The sequence below is a fragment of the Scheffersomyces coipomensis genome, assembly GCF_036884675.1.
Source record: "Scheffersomyces coipomensis strain NRRL Y-17651 chromosome Unknown DFJ63scaffold_8, whole genome shotgun sequence".
Classification (NCBI taxonomy): domain Eukaryota; kingdom Fungi; phylum Ascomycota; class Pichiomycetes; order Serinales; family Debaryomycetaceae; genus Scheffersomyces; species Scheffersomyces coipomensis.
In genome coordinates this window covers 615,040-634,185 of record NW_027042899.1, presented here as the reverse complement: position 1 = coordinate 634,185, position 19,146 = coordinate 615,040, and the positions used below count along the sequence as shown (strand labels likewise).

Here is a 19,146-nt window from a genome sequence, read left to right as displayed (position 1 = left end):
AAAAAAATGTCTGATTAAAGTGTCAGAAAGTGTCACTGATTGTGCGAGTGAGTGAGGTTTCTATTTCTAATTCTGGTGAGAGAAAGAGGACTTTGAAACTGGAAAGTTTCTGCTTTATAATATAATATAAACATATAAATTTATCTTCTTCTGTTTTTAATTCATTATCTTATTTATATCTACTATCAACTATTATTATACGTTATTATCTTTATCCTATCCGTTGATAAAACCATCTATAGCTTTTCGTTTCTTTCAAGGTTGACTTTAGTTTAAAACTCACAGCGTTGAAAAAAAAAATAAGAGACAGAAGAGAAAAATCAGTTCAGACACTGACAGTCAAAAAAAAGTTTCAGTTCACTTCAGTTCAGACAAACAAGTTTTTAGTTGAGTGATTTTTTTTGCTTGACTTTTGGTTTGATCAACATCGTAATCAGCGTAATCTACAGTACGATTTCAATCAACCTTAAAATCAGATCTTATACCCTAGAACTATCATCAGATTTTGTTGATAAAAAGTTTGCTTATTTGAATCTTCAAAGGGTTTACCATTTCATTTCTTTATTGAGGATAGATTTAGTCTATTGTCATCCACTACTACCCAAACATCACCTATCTAAATGATGTCTTTTTCAACTGATCATATAAATAATAAACTAGATAATCTATCTTTGGTAGATCAATCATCAAATTCAACTTCAAATAATCAATCTACAACTTCTTCCTCAAATCGACTGAATTATAATGATGATGAAGATGAAGACGATGATGATGAAGATGTTGATATTGATAGTTCTGGTTTAATGTTGAATGCCTCCAATAACTCAAACGCCACCTTCATACCGTTACTTCAATCAAATAATAACAATAACACATCGAATCAAATCAAACAAATACCAAAGAAATCATTATTATCATCTTCATTAGCAGGTGAAAAGAGAAATATTATAAATTCAACCACTTCAATCAATTATAATACCATAAATGATCAACCTCATTATACTTCTTCATCCCATACCAATTTCACTCAAAGTCAATCTATAAATATCGATATACCGACAAGTAAATCATCATCAAATTATACTGATGAACATCCAGAACCAGAATTATTAGCAACTTCAGTAGGTAAAGAAATCGATGGTACATTACTTCCATCTTCTTCAACTATAAGTTTATTATCTTTAAATTATAATCACGATCAATCACAACAAGCACCAATCCATCATCATCAACCACAACCACAACAACAACAACAATATTTATATAATCAAAAATCTCCTAAAGTTTTACAACAATCAACTTTTCAACAACAACCTCCTTTACAACAACCAACCTCAATAGATAGAAAAAATTCATTCAGTAATATTATAAGTAGAGGTTCTTTAACTCATTTAAATCAACAACGTTTACAACCATATCAAAGATTAACATCTCCTCCTCCTCCTCCTCCACCAGCATCTTCTGCATCATCAAATCCAACTACATCTAATGTAACTCATTATTATCCTGAATATATCTTGTCTCACTCTACAACTACAGCTCAAACTATACCAACCAAGAATAATTTACCTTCAAATCCAAATGATATGGTTATGGAAGTACCTGAATCACCCTATTTAGATGCAACATCAGTGGGTGGATCACCATCTCGATTCTGGTTATCATCTCAAACTCCTCCTAATGGTCAAAGAACCTTAAATAGAAATCACATGTATCAACCCCAACATCCAACATATATCCCATTAACTAATGTCAATAATACAACTCAAGTTAGTTCTTCAATTCCAATAAATTCAACTACAAATGGAGGTGATTCACCTACATTGGATCCAGTTCAAACTCCATTAGAAGATCCACCTATGACACCATTATATCTTAATAAGAATATAAGTCCTAGTGTTGCACAAGATTCATATTTTGGGAATTATAGGATTGATGAACAAACGGTTCAAAATAGTATTAATAATAATGATGATGATCTTGACGATGAGATTGATGAAGTGATTGGGAATCTGACTAAAGTCAATGATTACGAGATGAAGTAAAAGAGAGAGATTTTTATAGAGTTTAAATAAATAGGGCGGCGGCGGTTTCCAAGGGTAATTTTTTTAAATAGTATTTTCTGATATATTAAATAAAAGGAAGAATATATTTTTAGCGGCAAAAAAAAAAAAACACAAGTTGAATCGAAAATTGTAGTGAGATTTCAACTATTTGATAACGATTTATTCTAGTTAAGAGGACTACAACCATGTCTACATACGAAGGTAAGTCTATATCATATGGATATAACTAACGAACTATTACTAACTTATCTATAGATGATCACAATATAGCGAATTCCAACCGTCAATCTCCTCAACCTCAACCGAGATCAAGACAACATCAATCATTATCATCAATCATTCAATCCTTCTTAACTCAAGAAAATACAGGAGTAGTAAGTGAAGTCCCCAGTGAAGAAATCGTCAGCAATGCATTACGAATGTTAAATGAAGAAAATGGATCAGAAGTAGTTGAACAATTATTATCTCAAATTGATACTGAGAATTTAGATTTACCCCATTCTAAAAAAATCAAAGGAGTTGAACAAGAATTCATTGATGCTTTACCTCGAGTTGATTTGAAAAAACTTAAACCAGATGCTGATTGTCCCATCTGTACTAATAAATTCGTCGATAATAAATATCCTTTGATTGTAAAATTACCTTGTCTTCATACTAAAGTGGATCATATATTTGATTTAGAATGTATTGGTCCTTGGTTAAAATTTAATTCAACCTGTCCATTATGTAGATTTGATGTATTGGAGGCTGATAAATTTAGACGTGAGAAACTTGCTGCTGAATTGAAACGATTAGAAGAGGAAGATGAAGAAGAAGAAGATGATGATTGGCAGAATTATGGATAAAATATATAATTGGTTTGTTATTGATTGTTTTATATGTATGTATATGTACAAGTTAAATAATATAAATTAATCTATTTACTTTCTTTAAGAAATTGTTTAAAATTATCCGATTGTAATAATTCCTTAACTTTATTACCAATAGGATCATTCAATTCATTATAAGTTGATGATAATTCAATTTCATCCAAACTTTGTAATTCTTTACTGAAATCTAATGATTCATTAGTGATCATCTTAGCTTCATATTTAACTCCCTCTATGCTATGTTTATTAATGTATGATAACCATAAATCAATCACTTCAGGATTAGCATCAAAAGCAGTTATAGTTTTATTAAAGGTAACTCTATGAAAATTTTGTTTAGTTTTAGCTTGAGCAAATGGTGATTTAATAACAGTATATAATCTTTTTTCAGTTTTTAAACTAGTTAAATTTGAAGTAGGTATACCTAAATAAAAAGCTGATCTTAAAGCAAATTCACCTGCTCTAATTAATGAATCTTCTTCATAACCTCTAAATTTAATAGTAGCTACTTCATTTCCATGAGTTGGTTTTAAAGTGATGGGTTTATATTTTAATAATTCAACATTAATAGGAATTGGTCTGCCTGTTATAGGATTCACCTTAGACTCACTGACATACTTTGGATTATATTCAAAATCTTCTTGTAATAACGTTTGTTGATATTGTTGTTCTGCAACTTTATTTAATTTCTGTTCTTCAATATGTTCTTGGGGTGAGGTGAATTTGACTGAATCTTGTTTCTTATGTATTATTGAACCAGTGGAGAATGAAGCTATACTTCTCCCACCACTTACTCTTAGTTGTCTTCTAACTACAAACATCCTTCTATGGTCTGTTGTTGAAGTTAATGATCCAATACCTTTACAACCATTTAATATTTTTTTTTTTTCAATTTGTTCAAAATTTTTTTCTTCCCACTGTCGTCTTTGGTACAGTACGTACTGAACAGACTAAATTTTTTTAGGTGTGAAATATTTCTATGATGAGGTCAAAGTTGATTGTCATAGTTTATATCATATAGGTTTACCAACCACTCCACTTCATTACTTCAAGATGGGTAAATCAAGTAAGGATAAGAGGGATATCTACTATAGAAGGGCCAAAGAACAAGGTTGGAGAGCCAGATCTGCCTTCAAATTACTTCAATTAAATGATGAATTTCAATTATTTAATGGTGTTAAAAGAGTAGTTGATTTATGTGCTGCTCCAGGTTCATGGTCACAAGTCTTAAGTCGAGAATTATATCAAAATCAAAATCAAAAGGATGCCAAGATTGTAGCGGTTGATTTACAACCCATGACTCCGATTGAAGGGGTAACTACTATTCAAGCTGATATAACTCATCCTAAAACTTTACAATCAATATTAGAAATCTTTGGAGGTGAACCAGCTGATTTCGTTTGTAGTGATGGTGCTCCTGATGTAACTGGTTTACATGATTTAGATGAATATATTCAAGCCCAATTAATTTTATCTGCTTTACAATTAACTACATGTATATTAAAACCAGGAGGATCATTTGTTGCAAAAATTTTTAGAGGTAGAGATATTGATTTATTATATAGTCAATTAGGATATTTATTTGATAAAGTGATATGTGCCAAACCAAGATCATCAAGAGGAACATCATTAGAAGCCTTCATAGTATGTTTAGGATATAAACCTAGATCAGGATGGAATCCAACTTTAGAATTAAATAAATCAACTGAAGAATTTTTTGAAGATGCTAATATTGGTAAAAGTTATAATTTACAACATTTTGAATTACCTGATCCTGAAGAAAGAAAAATCGCTAAATTTATTGCTTGTGGAGATTTAAATGATGGTGATTCTGATGCTACTTATACTATTGATATTGATAGTACTGTTAAAGGATTAGATCCAGTTCAAATGCCAACTGCTCCACCATATAAAAAGGCTTTAGAAATGAAGAGAAGAGGAGATTTAGTAAGACGTTGAGAATTACAACCAACAAAAGGGCTTGTATCATAGTGTACCATTATTATTATTATAGTTATATGTATATATTATATAGAAAATACTATAAGGAATAAATTATATATAGAAATTATCTAATTTAAACATCTACTTACATTTATTTATTTATTTATTTATTTAAATGGTTTCTTCACCTTTAGTGAAAGCATCTGGTTTTAAAGTTGGGAATAATAACACTTCTCTGATAGTATTAGAATCAGTTAAGAACATGGCTAATCTATCAATACCACAACCCCAACCAGCAGTAGGTGGTAAACCGTATTCTAAGGCATTACAGAAAACTTCATCAACTAATTGAGCTTCATCATCACCTTGAGCCTTTTGTCTTGCTTGTTCTTCGAATCTTTGTCTTTGATCAAATGGATCATTCAATTCGGTATAAGCATTACAAATTTCCTTGGTTGCCACGAAAACTTCAAATCTTTCACATAAACCAGGAATATTTCTATCCTTTTTAGCTAATGGAGACATCATTTGAGGATGACCGAAAATAAAAGTTGGATTAATGGAAGCATCTTCTAATTCACCAACTAATTTATCTAACATTCTAGCATTAGTTAATGGAGGAGAACAATCTAATTTATTATCCTTTAAAACTTTCTTTAAGAAATCACCAGTTTCAGCAGTATGTAATTCATCACCAGGTGGGAATTTAACATTAAAGACTTTTTCTAATTCTTCAATCATATTAACTCTCTTCCATGGTCTAGTAAAATCTAAAGTCAATTCTTTACCATCTTTACCTTCTGGATGATATTTAACCACATAATCACCAGTAATATCTTTAACCATTTCCGAAAATAATAATTCAGTCATATCCATTAAATCAAATACATCAGCATAAGCTTGATAGAATTCACATGTAGTAAATTCAGGATTATGAGTCATATCAATACCTTCATTTCTAAATTGTCTTCCAATTTCATAAACTCTATCTAAACCACCAACCACTAATTCTTTTAAGAATAATTCAGGGGCAATTCTAAGGAACATTTCCATATTTAAATCATTATGATGAGTTGTGAATGGTTTAGCAGTAGCACCACCAGCAATAACATTTAAAATTGGAGTTTCAACTTCTAAGAAATCTCTTGAATCTAAAAATTTACGAATAAAACTAATAATTTTAGATCTAACTTGGAATCTCTTTTTAGTAGAATCATTCATAATTAAATCCAAATAACGTTTTCTATATCTTGCTTCTTGATCTTTAAAACCAAAATGTTCAGTTGGTAACATATGTAAACATGGAGTTAATAAAATAATTGAAGTTGCAAAGACAGAAAGTTCACCTTCACCACCTTTCTTTGGATTGGTTCTACCAGGATAACCAGTAACACCAATAATATCACCTCTTCTTAAATTTTCATGCATTTTTTCATATTCTTCTTCACTTTCAACATCTTGAGCTTGACCCATAATTTGAACTTCTGCTCCATCACCTTTTAAAACATAAAATTTTAATTTAGAACCAGCTTCTCTTTTAGCCATGATTCTACCTGAAACACTAACTTCAATATCCTTTAAATATTCCCCTTTTTCTAATTTACTATATTTTTCAACAAATTCAGGTAATCTGATTGAAACATGGAATTTATGAGGATAAGGATTTAAAGCAGTTGAATCAGCATTATTGGTTTCTCTTAATTCATTAATCTTAGCCGATCTGATTTCAAAGTATTGGTTTGGAGTCAATTCTTGTTCATCATCAGCTTTCTTTTTATTAACTTTTGGAGCTGCAACCGTAGTAGCATTAGCTGACTTAGCAGCCTTTTTAGCGTCAACAGCTCTAGCCTTTTGTCTTCTCTTTAATTCAGTCTTGGAGACTTGTTCTCCAGTGACGTCATCAAGATAAGTCTTTTGGACTTGTTCAGTAACTTCGTTAACAGCTTGGTCAGACATTGTGTTTTGATAATTAATTATCTAAACTGATTGATCTTTTGATCTTGTTCAGAGATATCTAAAATTTTTTTATGGTTTCTTCCATTGCTCAAAGGACGACTCATTGGAAAAAAATAGAATGATGACATAAGAAATTATGTAATTCAAATTATCCTGTATATAACGTTTTCCAAATAATTTTTTTTTTTGTTCTGTTGAAGGAATGAAAAGTTTTAAAACTGAGAGGATGAACCTTAAAGGGAAGGATAGATAGATTTGATAGAATATATACATATATATAGATAGATAGTTTGATACCCTCACCCATCATGTCATCCAAACAAACGTATGTATAGACTATGTCCAGCGGGATATATGACACGTTCAAAAGATACTAACCTAAATCTATAGTAAGAAATATCAAGCACCAACTGCTACATCAATCAATGTTGAATCAAGTGTTTTATTATCATTAATCAGACATACATCTGAAAACTATCCATCTTTATTTTCTGGTACTTTATTAGGATTTGAAGATGATGAAGGATCCATCGATATAACACATGTCTATCCTTTCCCATATCCTGATCAATATGAAGGTGGATCATTTAGATCAAGAAGTGGAGCTAAATATCAACAAGAAATTTTAGAAAGTTTAAAGAAATTAGGTTATGGAGTTGAATTTCAAGGATGGTTTCAATCTACTATTGCTGGTAATTTCATAACTACTCAATTAATTGAAGGATTAGCTCAACAACAATTGATTAATAAAAATTCATTTATTTTAATTCATAATATGTCATCAGTTAATAAAGAAATTGAATTAAAAGCTTTAAGATTATCAGAAGGATTTATTGGAGCTTATTTAGATGGGAAATGGAAATCAAAAGATTTAGAATCCAATAAAATATCTTATTTAAATATCTTTACTGAATTACCCATTAATATTCATAATCAAAATTTAGTTAATTTATATTTATCAAATTTAAATCAACAACAAGATGAAGGTGAACAAGATGAATTTGATGTATTGAATTTATCATCCAATCAAAACGTTACTGCTCAATTATTAGAATCATTATATAGTCAAGTTGATTCTTATAATTATGATCAAAATAATTTTAATTATTTCCAAAGACAACAACAAAAGGAAATTTCAAAAATTAGTCAATGGAAACAACAAAGAAAATTAGATAATTTAGAAAGAGCTAAAAGAGGTGATCCAGAATTAGATACTGAAGAATGGAAATCAATCTTTAGATTACCAAGTGAACCTTCAAGATATAATAATATGTTACATAGTCATGCTATTGATGTATTAGCCGATGATATTTTAAAGAAATGTGAAGAAGAATTAACTAAAAGTGTTGCTATTGAAAGAAAATTAACCTTTAATAATTAAACTCGTTTTCATTTCTTCAGTTCATCCTCCTCCTCCTCCTCCTCCTCATCATTCATCATGTATATTATTTAGATAATTCATTATATATATATACCTATATATATATAATTAATATAAATCATACGTTTGTGTATATTGTTTAACCCCACTTTTAGTATTGGGAGGTAGGTCCAAACAAGAGGCTTTGTAAAAGGAAGTCCACACATAAGATGTATGGATCTATATTTACGATATCCTATCATACATGACTAGTTAAGTCATACGAGATGTAAGAGATTATGATATGATATAATATAATATGATATGAAAACATCCGTTAAAGCGATGTGTAACAATTTTCGCAGTTTAGTCATGAATGATAAATAAATTTTTAGGGAGACAGTTTAGCTGACGTTACTGACTTTACTGTGGTCTATCGCAATTTTTACTTTAATTTAGTGTGTGTAATTATTATTATTATAATAACCTTGTCTTTATCCGCTAAAATCAATTCCATTACTAAAATTAGATATATCAACTACTACTTTCTTTTTACTTTACTTCCTAGTTTTAAAGTAGTTTTATTCATTATACATTATTCAATAGACTTTTTCATACAACAATAACCATTATGGGTAGACCAAGAGTATGTATATTTTATCCATCGCTTCTACTTTAGAGTTATGATGATGGTGACTGTGTGGGTGGATGTCTTAGTCATCTCATACGATATCATAATCAATAACATATAACTAACCTCCGTTATAGTATATATTATTAGTCAGACATGGAGAATCTGAAGGAAATTGTGATAAATCAGTTAATAGATATACTCCCAATCATAAAGTTTGTTTAACATCTCAAGGTCATTATCAAGCTACAGCTGCTGGAGCAGTACTAAAGGATTTCCTTGAACAATTAAGTATTTGTGAAGAATCACCTAAGAAGAATGCTAGATCAGTAATGTTTTATACTTCACCTTATTTAAGAGCTCGACAAACATGTAATAATATAGTTGAAGGGATAAAAGATGTTGAAGGAGTTGAATATGATATTAAAGAAGAACCAAGAATGAGAGAACAAGATTTTGGAAATTTTCAAAGTACAGCTGAAGAAATGGAAAAAATTTGGGAAGAAAGAGCTCATTATGGTCATTTCTTTTATAGAATTCCTCATGGTGAAAGTGCAGCTGATGTTTATGATCGAATTTCAAGTTTTAATGAAACTTTATTTAGACAATTTCAACAAGATGATTTTCCAAATATTTTAGTCTTAGTAACTCATGGAGTTTGGGCTAGAGTATTTTTAATGAAATGGTTTAGATGGAGTTATGAAGAATTTGAATCATTAAAGAATATACCTCATTGTCAATATTTAATTATGAAAAAGGATGAAGATTCAAAATTTAGTTTAAAAACAAGACTTCATACATGGGATGATGACGATTTAGCCGATTCAGAATTAGATGAACAAGTTTCAAAAGAAGTAGGAGATGAAGTATGTTTTAATTCTAAAAATAAAATATCAAATCCTGAAGATTTAGATATTCAAAGTATTATAAAAGCTCAAAGAGAAGCTATAAGATCAACTAGAGAGAAAAATAGACAACTTAAAGATATGTATGAAAAGATTCATAATAATGGGTATACTGATTATGCATCAAAAAGGATATCAAGATTTAAGATTGATAATCAAAGTGTGGTTAATAGCGCTGAAGATCTTTCAGCTGCTTAGAGTTTAATTTAATTTAATTTAATTTAGTAAAATTTATGGTCATATTGGTATGTATGTGATTAATTTAATTTAAAATATTCAAAACATACAAACAACTTATTTATAAATATAAAGGTCGTAAATAGACAAGTAACGGTTAGAAAGTGTTTACCGACAGCAGACCAAACAATAGAATAGGCAGACCACACACACCCATCTTTCACCACCCCACCCCACCTTGCCACATCTGTTCTCTACTATTCTCACTAAATTTTTAGTGACGTATTTTTATATTTCTGTGTCCTCCCTGGAAATTACTGGCAGTGGTGAGTGGTGCTACTGACCTGCCAGGGAAAAAAACCACTAGCACCACTAAATAAAAAAGTAAGAGCTCAAGACCCGGAATTTCACTACCGTACCGTATTCGCATTGCGACTCCCCCGGAACAGAATGATCCTTTCCTTCCCTCATCAACTGATGGTGAGACCTTACACAATTTAACTACTATACAGAAATTAACTATGAGTGGGAGGGTGGTGCGTGAAAATATGAACGAACAATCCAATCCAATTAAATTATATAATTAAAATATCATTTCCAATTTTCACCTCTTCTTCTTTCTCTCTTTCTTTTGATCTGTTTTAATTTAATTCAATTCAATTCAATTGATCTCATACTAACTCAATCACATCACTAATCTATAACAATGGCTCGTCAATTCTTCGTCGGTGGTAACTTCAAAATGAATGGTACCAAGGAATCCCTTACTTCTATCATTGATAATTTAAATAAAGCTGAATTACCTTCAAATGTTGAAGTTGTTATTGCTCCTCCTGCTCCTTATTTAAGTTTAGCCGTTGCTGAAAATAAACAAAAAACAGTATTTATTTCATCTCAAAATGTCTTTAATAAAGCTTCTGGTGCTTATACTGGTGAAATTTCTCCTCAACAATTAAAAGATTTAGGAGTTCATTGGACTTTAACTGGTCATTCTGAAAGAAGAACCATCATTAAAGAATCTGATGAATTCATTGCTGAAAAAACCAAATTTGCTTTAGATTCTGGTGTTTCTGTTATTTTATGTATTGGTGAAACTTTAGAAGAAAGACAAGGTGGTATTACTTTAGAAGTTACTGCTAGACAATTAGATGCTGTTTCTAAAATTGTTTCTGATTGGACTAATATTGTCGTAGCTTATGAACCAGTTTGGGCCATTGGTACTGGTTTAGCTGCCACTGCTCAAGATGCTCAAGATACTCATAAAGGTATTAGAGAACATTTAGTTAAAACTATTGGTGCTGAACAAGCTGGTAAAGTTAGAATTTTATATGGTGGTTCAGTTAATGGTAAGAATGCTCCAGATTTCAAAGATAAAGTTGATGTTGATGGTTTCTTAGTTGGTGGTGCCTCTTTAAAACCAGAATTTGTTGACATTATTAAATCAAGATTATAAATAATTTAACGTTTATTATCTAATTTCTATATAATTGAATGTGTTAAATTTTGAAGGATTGAATCGTTCATTTCATAAGGTTTCCAATCTCTAATATGACAAATTTTTGTGTAAATATCAATAAGATGTTGAAAATATTCATCTTGTGTAGCCATTGTAGACTTTTGTAATAAGAATCTATCAATTGAAATATCAGTTTCAATTAAAATTTGATTTTGATTTAATTTTGGGATTAAATTTTGAAGTAAATCTCGTTTATTATCAGCCCCATTAATCCAATTTGAAAATGAAAAATATAATCGTTGTTGATTATTTGATTTATATTGATTTATCCATCTAATACCTTGATCAATTGATCCACTAAATGAATGTAAGATAATATTCGAAATATTAGTATATTTCGGTATAGTATCAAATAATAATCCATGAGCTTTAACACAATGAACCGAGATTTGTTTATGTAATCGATTTGCTAATGATAATTGAAGTTCAAATACTTTAAGTTGATGATCTATAGTTACTTTACATGGAGATAATTTAATATCTCCATTATTGGGATACATTTGATTACCAAAATATCCATTCATGGGAACTCTAAATAATTTATCTAATCCAATTTCACCTATACCATAAGTGAATTTCGATTGATAGGTGGTAATTAATGTCTCTATGTTATTGATATGATCATCAAGATTTATAGGATCAGGTAATATTTGTAATAATTCAGGAGATGGAGGTGGATTTAGAACAGAATTATAATGAAGTTGTTTGATATTATCATTATCATTTACATCATATTTAACAGTGGTAAATAAATGAGAATACCAGGGATGAACTCCAAAATAAGGAACCACTATATTATCATTCAATTGATTTAATAATCGATCTAATAATTGTAGATCCAAATGATAAGTGGTCATGATATGAAAATAGTTGATCCTATTATTAACCACAAAATGAGGAGAATTGAATAACTGTGCCAATTGATCGATATCATCATTAGAACAATTGACATCTAGATGACAATGACTATCACCCAATGATCGTAATAAGGTCTCTCTACTCATACCATTCTTAAGTAATTAGATGTCCATATATTTCATATATGAAATATTTGTCATAAATTGTCAAAAGAAAAAAATGACATGACAATAATTAAAAATGACAAGCATTGTTTGTCTCACTCAGTTTAATTTAAAAACTTAAAATTCTCATCATCAGAAAAATTAATAATAATAACTCCACCAAACCCAAACTGTAAGCTAAACAAACAAATAAACAATTCAACATACAATTCTAAGAGCAACCACTGATATATACAACACCATTTATCCACATCCACATACACACATATCACAATCTATTCCACACCATAGAGCCAAGTCTTGATTCATTGAATGAACAATTGATTGCGTGACTCTAAATATTTCAAGTCCCTCATTGCCTCCCCTCCTCCTCCCCAAACACGAAAGGCTAAGACCACAATTCCAAACAAAAATCTCAAGTGTCCCCCCTCCACCCCTCCATGTCGGAACTGACTCCTATAACATTGCCTAAGTCAGTTCCATTCCCTGTCACCGTCACATCCATCTTGTGCACGGTTGGTGAAACCATCCTGAAACATAAGACTATCTTTAAATATAAATATTGGGATTATCAAGATGACCCTAATTCAAAAGATGAAGTACCACCCAAAATTCGAGTGGAAAGAATAGGTTCATTTGAAAGTCCGATTGAAGGTGAAATCGAAACCATAAATATCGCCGTTCAAGAAGAAATCCAACATAGTGGCGTTGAATTATGTTCTATAAAGGAACCATGTACTCATACCGTTCAATATGGTGGATTATGTGCTTTATGTGGGAAAGCCATTGAAGATGAAAAAGATTATACCGGTTATAACTATGAAGATAGAGCCACTATCTCTATGTCTTATGATAATACAGGCTTGAAAATAAGTCTTGATGAAGCTGCTAAAATAGAACAAAACAGTACTGATAGACTTGCTAAAGAACAAAAATTGATCTTAGTGGTTGATCTTGATCAAACTGTTATTCATGCTACTGTCGACCCAACAGTTGGTGAATGGCAACAAGATCCCACTAATCCAAATTATCCTGCTATTAAAGATGTTAGGACATTTGTATTAGAAGAAGAACCAATGGTCCCACCAGGTTGGACAGGACCAAAACTTCCTCCTACAAAATGTTGGTATTATGTTAAAGTTAGACCTGGATTATCTGAATTTTTAGAAGAAGTTTCCAAATTTTATGAAATGCATATTTATACTATGGCTACTCGAAATTATGCTTTAGCCATTGCAAAAATTATAGATCCAAATGGGAAATATTTTGGTGATCGAATTCTTAGTAGAGATGAAAGTGGATCTTTAACTCATAAGAATTTAAAACGGTTATTCCCCGTAGATCAATCTATGGTGGCTATAATTGATGATAGAGGTGATGTATGGCAATGGGAAAGTAATTTAATTAAAGTTGTACCGTATGATTTTTTCGTTGGTATTGGAGATATTAATTCTAGTTTTTTACCTAAAAAGAGTGGTCAATTAAGTGGTCCAACTAAAAAGAGAAAATCAATTGCCAGATTAGAAGCTCAACAAGAAGCAGTTATAATTGAAGAAAAAATCCCCTTTGATGAAGATAAAGATGATGATGATGAAAAATTTATTGATGATAATGGAGAAGTTTCATCAATTGCAGCTGCTGCAGCAGCTAAATTACAAGAAGAAATAGATAATCCTTCACCCGTGGAACGTATGTTAGAATTAGGTGGTGGAGAAGGTAATACCAGTTTATTAATGGAACAATCCTTAACTAGAAGTCAATCCATAGAACAACAACAAAATGATAGACCATTGGCTAAATTACAACATAATTTAGAAAAAATGCATCATCATGAACATGATACGCATTCCAGATCAAGTTCGCCTGATGGATCTTCAGGTGAAGAAGATGATGATGAAGATATTGATGATGATGAAGATGATAATTTATTATATGATGATGATAATGAATTATCATCACTTAAAAAAGTATTATTAAATATTCATTCTGAATATTATAAAGTTTATGATGAAACAGCTGAAATAAAACCAACCTTAACCAAAATAATCCCCACTATGAAAAGTGCTTGTCTTAAAGGTATAACAATATTGTTTTCCGGTATAATTCCATTAGGGATTAATACCGATTCAGCTGATATTGTTATATGGTGTAAACAATTTGGAGTTAATGTGGTTAGTGAAGTTGTCCCTGAAATAACTCATGTGGTTTGTCGTGATCCAGCTACCGGTCAAGGACCAACATTTAAAGCCAGAGTTGCTAATAAAACATTACCTAATGCCAGTATAGTTAATCCAGATTGGTTATTTGATTGTTTAAGTTCCTGGAAAAAATTAGATGAAAAAGATTATTTAATTCCAAGAGATGATGAAAAACAATGGACGGTTCCAAGTCGTGATATTGAAAAATATCAAAAATTCGTTAAAGAAAAATTAGCTAATCGAATGGAGAGACCAAGATTTGATTCTATTACTTCACTTGAAGAATATGATCTTGCTAATGCTGATGATGAAGTGGATGCATTTTTAGATGATATTAGTGAAGATGAAGATACTCCATTGAATGGATATGAGAATGGAGGTAATGATGATGGGGAAGAAGATGATGATGAAGAAGAAGAAGATAGTGCCAATAATACTGGTGCTAGTTTTATAAAGGATCTTTATAAAGCAAAAAAGAGACTGTTAGAAAATGCCGAAGATTCTGAAAATGAAGCGGATGAAGATGAAGAAGAAGATGATGATAATGAACATCTGGGTCATCATGATAGCACTAATGGAAACATTTCCTTCAAGAAACAAAAAGTTGAAGAGAAAGAAGAAGAAGTAGTTACTAGTGAAGATGATGTAGACGATCTTGAGAAACAATTACTTGATGGGTTTGATGATCTTGAAGAGTAAGTTATTGTTTGAGCAGTATTGGTAGGTATTTAACTACGATATCGATATGATGTGTTTTATTTAACTTGTGTATAATATGTACTAATAATGCATTTGGAGTGTATATATATTTTATATGATATAATATATTCGAATAAGAAGTTTTTCGATTACGGATGGTTAATGTTGGAGATGAATATGTTAAAGCTGGCTATTTATAGTAACAATAGCACAGAACACCATTGTCGTTTTTATCGTCATAGGAGGGGGTCAAAAGAGATGAGATAAAGTAATGCAAACGATGATGTTGAGGTGGTGACATATAATAGCAAACGACATTAGATCATCTCCCAAATTAACTTTGTGATAACATATATATTATATATATATAAAATAGTGATTACGCAATCTTATAATTGCTCACTCACTTCAAAATTGTCCCTGTCTAATTTTAATTTTTATTATCCGCTTAAGGTAACCAGCCATTCCATTTTTAGTAACAACACAAAAATTTATTTTTTCTTACCTGATTTGGGGTTAGCAACCAGCTTTTAAACCTGGACCTGAATCATGATTTAAATTGACTTGTGATTCTGATCTACTAATTGTTCTTTTGATTTGATCCAGTCATATATAAATAGCCACTTGGCCCTCCCTTATAGTTTACTTTTTTTCCAGATTTTTGTTATTTAAAAGTATTATTCCTTATTCATTTATCCTGATCTATATTAGACACATAGCAATCAAATGTTTAAATTCTTCAGATTCATACTTATAGTCTTCTCCTTGGCTTGTACTGTCCTTTCAGTGTTTGCCTTGGTAGGGTCCTACGCCAACAAATCTTATTTAACTTCCACTTACTTATTAAATTTCCATTTAACTCAAGCTAATTTATCAGCTATTATTACCGATGGTCTTGATAAAAGAAGTATTGGTGCTGATATTGCTTCCGCTACTTCTGAATTTTGGAGTTCAGTTCAAACTGGTACTGCAGCAAGTGATATCGATCTGCTGATTCAATCTGCTATTAGTGAAGTTACTAGTGGTTTTACTTATGCTGAATTAGGTCTTGCTGATGTTTATCAAATTGGTTATTGGGGTTATTGTAAAGGTTACGTTCTTAAAGAAGAAGCTTATGGTGGTACTTTAGGTTCAGTATTAAAACCTTTTGATAATAGTCATGTCAATTATACTTGGTGTTCCCCTCCAAAAGCAGGTTTCAAATTCGACCCCCTCGTAATCTTTAAAACTGAAATTGGAAATAAATTAAATAATACAATCGAAGGTGCTAGTACTGAAGTTTCTCCAATTTTAACTCAAGCGGCTACAACTGCTTTACAACTCTTATTACAAAATCTTACTTGGGATAACTTGAATTTACCAGGTGATTTAAAAGCTCAACTTACTTTACTTAATGGTTTAACTGTCGCTTCATTTGGGATAATATTAGCTGTGGCTGTATTATCATTCATTTCCGTTATTCTTCAATTATTCGGTTGTTGTTTCTCTCCTGATAATTGCTGTCTTTCATTCTTGAATTTTTCATTCGAATTACTTATTTTCATCCTTTCCATAGTTGGTGCTGGTTTAGCTACCGGAGCTTATTATTTCACCAGAAGTCAAATTAATGATAATACGACTGAATTCGGTATTAAAGCTTTCTTATCCATCAATTTATATGCCTTCCTTTGGTCATCCGTCGTTGCAGCATTACTAGTAGTTATATTTAACTTATTGGGTCATTGTTGTGGTTTATTCGGTACTGGTCGTAGAAGGTACAGAGCCGTTGCTCCTGCTGCTGCTTATGAACATAAAGAAATGTATGATGATGAATCAGATTAAATCATGTGAAACGATCATCATCTTCATAACCTCATCAACAGTTCATTAATTTCATCACTCCTTTTTTCAATTCTTCGTTACTCTATTTCCTTCCCCTCCTTAATTATGTTTAAACATTGTGTATATTATTATTTCGATTTAATTGATAGGTCAATTCTCGGTTCTTTTAAAACTAATATTTTATCAATTTTGCAACTTTGTAGATAACAGTAGTTTGTACAAAGGTCTATACATTATAATTGAAAATAATTTGGTAGTGCGCAACCAAAGTTTTTTTTTCGTTTTTAAACTCTTTACAAACTAAACAAAATATACTTGACTACATCAATTTAGTTTAGGTCAATATTCTACCATAGTATAAAGATATAATGATATGTTCAATATCAGGAGAAGTGCCTACTGATCCAGTAGTATCGCCAAAAAGTGGTGCTATATTTGAAAGGAAAAATATCGTCAATTATATATCTACAAGTGGAACAGATCCTATAAATGATGAACCACTTACGGAAGCAGAATTAGTATCAATAAGTACATCTATTCCAACCATTGTACCGCCAAAGTTACCGTCTGCTACTTCTATCCCTAGTTTACTTTCAACATTCCAAAATGAATGGGATGCAATCGCATTAGAAGTCTTTTCACTTCGAAAACAACTTTTTAAAGCACGAGAAGAGTTGAGTGCTGCTCTTTATCATCATGATGCTGCTGTAAGAGTAGCAGCTAATGCTATACGGGAAAGAGACGAGGCTAAGGCTGCTCTTGAACAACTTTCTATCGCCATTGGAAATGGTAGTACCCTTAATATAAATGGAGAAAATGGAAGTCAAAATAATCCTACTTCAGTATCATCCAAGGCACCAGTTGAAGATATAAACAATGCTCGTGATGAACTTTTCAAATTACATAAATCTCAAAAACCTACATTCTCAGTTAAACCTGATCAACAAGTTTCCATTATCTCCAAAAATTCATTCAACTATCCCTTTAAAAAGATTTCAACCTTACATTTTGATCCATCTACTAAAGATATTTTCATTGGTACTACCAGTGGTACAGTAGCCAAATACAACTTGAAGATTCCTCAAGAACAGTTATCTAAGTATACTCCTGCTAAAACTACTATAACATCGATTAATACCGTATCCTTAGAACAAAATTCTGAGCCTATTTTAGCATATAAATCAAAATTCATAATTGATAACAATAAGAAATCATTCCCAAATAACCATAGTGCAAAAGTATCACATATTTTAGTACATCCATCATTGAAGAATTTATATATAACCTTGTCAGAAGACAATACTTGGTCATTACATGATTCAGAAAAAGAAACCACAGAATCTTTATTATATTCTTCAAGTAAATTTCCAAATGGTATAATTAGTGGAGATATTCATGTTGATGGTGCTATTTTCGGAATTGGTAATGATGAAGGAAAAGTCCAAATCCTTGATGTGGCCGATGGGAAAGTGATTTCAGAAATAGATGTGGGACTTAAGATTGTATCCCATATTAAATTTGCCTTAAATGGGTATTGGTTAGTATCGTTATCGAAAGATGATGATTCAAGTGTAATTGAAATCATTGATTTAAGAAAAGGAGTTGTATCTCATACATTTGAAGGTGACAATTTACAAGGTTTTATAATTGATCCATCATCATCAGTTTTAATATCTTATAATGAAGAAAATAAAATCCAACTTTATAGATATATCAAAAAGACCAAATCTTGGTCTAAGGCTATAGCGGAATACTCATTAAAGGAAGAAGACGGTAATATAACCCAAATTGAATTGATTACTGATGCTGAAGATGAATCATTCAAGGAGAATAATGAGATTAAATTCTTTGTATTGACTGATAAATCATCAATTATTGAATTTGAATTACTGTATAATTAGGTAGTAAACTTTGTAATATTAAATAAGAATGAATCTATATAGAGTTGATAACATTTAAATTATTGAAGCCTTTAACCATGT

The 19,146-nt window shown here is 30.8% G+C and overlaps 12 protein-coding genes across 12 annotated transcripts; 9 read left to right on the top strand and 3 right to left on the bottom strand. All coding sequences in view use genetic code 12, as the record gives it.

The window, feature by feature from the left end:
• Positions 1-623: 623 nt before the first annotated feature.
• Positions 624-2,045, top strand: DFJ63DRAFT_337828 (uncharacterized protein; the record flags this gene model as incomplete). Its single annotated transcript, XM_064908607.1, has 1 exon — positions 624-2,045. The coding sequence occupies one exon, from the start codon at positions 624-626 to the stop codon at positions 2,043-2,045; it is 1,422 nt and encodes a 473-aa protein (XP_064759835.1).
• Positions 2,046-2,164: 119 nt separating this feature from the next.
• On the top strand, positions 2,165-2,911 carry DFJ63DRAFT_344043 (uncharacterized protein; the record flags this gene model as incomplete). The annotated part of the gene is made up of 2 exons (XM_064908762.1): positions 2,165-2,267; positions 2,322-2,911. Exons 1-2 carry the CDS (start codon positions 2,252-2,254, stop codon positions 2,909-2,911), a joined length of 606 nt encoding a protein of 201 aa, XP_064759834.1. The 5' UTR covers positions 2,165-2,251.
• A 35-nt stretch (positions 2,912-2,946) lies between these two features.
• On the bottom strand, positions 2,947-3,831 carry DFJ63DRAFT_250540 (mitochondrial 37S ribosomal protein uS10m). Its single transcript, XM_064904432.1, has one exon. It carries the CDS (start codon positions 3,754-3,756, stop codon positions 2,983-2,985), a length of 774 nt encoding a protein of 257 aa, XP_064759833.1. The 5' UTR covers positions 3,757-3,831; the 3' UTR covers positions 2,947-2,982.
• A 1-nt stretch (position 3,832) lies between these two features.
• DFJ63DRAFT_250539 (tRNA methyltransferase) lies at positions 3,833-4,972 on the top strand. Its single transcript, XM_064904431.1, has one exon. The coding sequence runs from the start codon at positions 3,989-3,991 to the stop codon at positions 4,892-4,894; it is 906 nt and encodes a 301-aa protein (XP_064759832.1). The 5' UTR covers positions 3,833-3,988; the 3' UTR covers positions 4,895-4,972.
• KRS1 (lysine--tRNA ligase) lies at positions 4,937-6,954 on the bottom strand. The gene has a single exon (XM_064907296.1). It carries the CDS (start codon positions 6,833-6,835, stop codon positions 5,051-5,053), a length of 1,785 nt encoding a protein of 594 aa, XP_064759831.1. The 5' UTR covers positions 6,836-6,954; the 3' UTR covers positions 4,937-5,050.
• A 189-nt stretch (positions 6,955-7,143) lies between these two features.
• Positions 7,144-8,216, top strand: DFJ63DRAFT_337823 (uncharacterized protein; the record flags this gene model as incomplete). Its single annotated transcript, XM_064908606.1, has 2 exons — positions 7,144-7,160; positions 7,226-8,216. The coding sequence occupies 2 exons, from the start codon at positions 7,144-7,146 to the stop codon at positions 8,214-8,216; spliced, it is 1,008 nt and encodes a 335-aa protein (XP_064759830.1).
• Positions 8,217-8,521: 305 nt separating this feature from the next.
• Positions 8,522-10,305, top strand: DFJ63DRAFT_253771 (acid phosphatase). Its single transcript, XM_064904457.1, has 3 exons — positions 8,522-8,841; positions 8,964-9,976; positions 10,044-10,305. Exons 1-2 carry the CDS (start codon positions 8,827-8,829, stop codon positions 9,927-9,929), a joined length of 981 nt encoding a protein of 326 aa, XP_064759829.1. The 5' UTR covers positions 8,522-8,826; the 3' UTR covers positions 9,930-9,976; positions 10,044-10,305.
• Positions 10,272-11,374, top strand: TPI1 (triose-phosphate isomerase). The gene has a single exon (XM_064904436.1). The coding sequence runs from the start codon at positions 10,615-10,617 to the stop codon at positions 11,359-11,361; it is 747 nt and encodes a 248-aa protein (XP_064759828.1). The 5' UTR covers positions 10,272-10,614; the 3' UTR covers positions 11,362-11,374.
• DFJ63DRAFT_250552 (putative endodeoxyribonuclease) lies at positions 11,300-12,522 on the bottom strand. Its single transcript, XM_064904433.1, has one exon. The coding sequence runs from the start codon at positions 12,426-12,428 to the stop codon at positions 11,388-11,390; it is 1,041 nt and encodes a 346-aa protein (XP_064759827.1). The 5' UTR covers positions 12,429-12,522; the 3' UTR covers positions 11,300-11,387.
• A 364-nt stretch (positions 12,523-12,886) lies between these two features.
• On the top strand, positions 12,887-15,343 carry DFJ63DRAFT_290595 (protein serine/threonine phosphatase; the record flags this gene model as incomplete). Its single annotated transcript, XM_064905322.1, has 2 exons — positions 12,887-15,200; positions 15,273-15,343. The coding sequence occupies 2 exons, from the start codon at positions 12,887-12,889 to the stop codon at positions 15,341-15,343; spliced, it is 2,385 nt and encodes a 794-aa protein (XP_064759826.1).
• Positions 15,344-15,706: 363 nt separating this feature from the next.
• DFJ63DRAFT_250531 (uncharacterized protein) lies at positions 15,707-17,348 on the top strand. The gene has a single exon (XM_064904430.1). It carries the CDS (start codon positions 16,070-16,072, stop codon positions 17,162-17,164), a length of 1,095 nt encoding a protein of 364 aa, XP_064759825.1. The 5' UTR covers positions 15,707-16,069; the 3' UTR covers positions 17,165-17,348.
• DFJ63DRAFT_250530 (E3 ubiquitin-protein ligase) lies at positions 17,349-19,131 on the top strand. The gene has a single exon (XM_064904429.1). It carries the CDS (start codon positions 17,533-17,535, stop codon positions 19,063-19,065), a length of 1,533 nt encoding a protein of 510 aa, XP_064759824.1. The 5' UTR covers positions 17,349-17,532; the 3' UTR covers positions 19,066-19,131.
• The last annotated feature ends 15 nt before the right edge of the window (positions 19,132-19,146 follow it).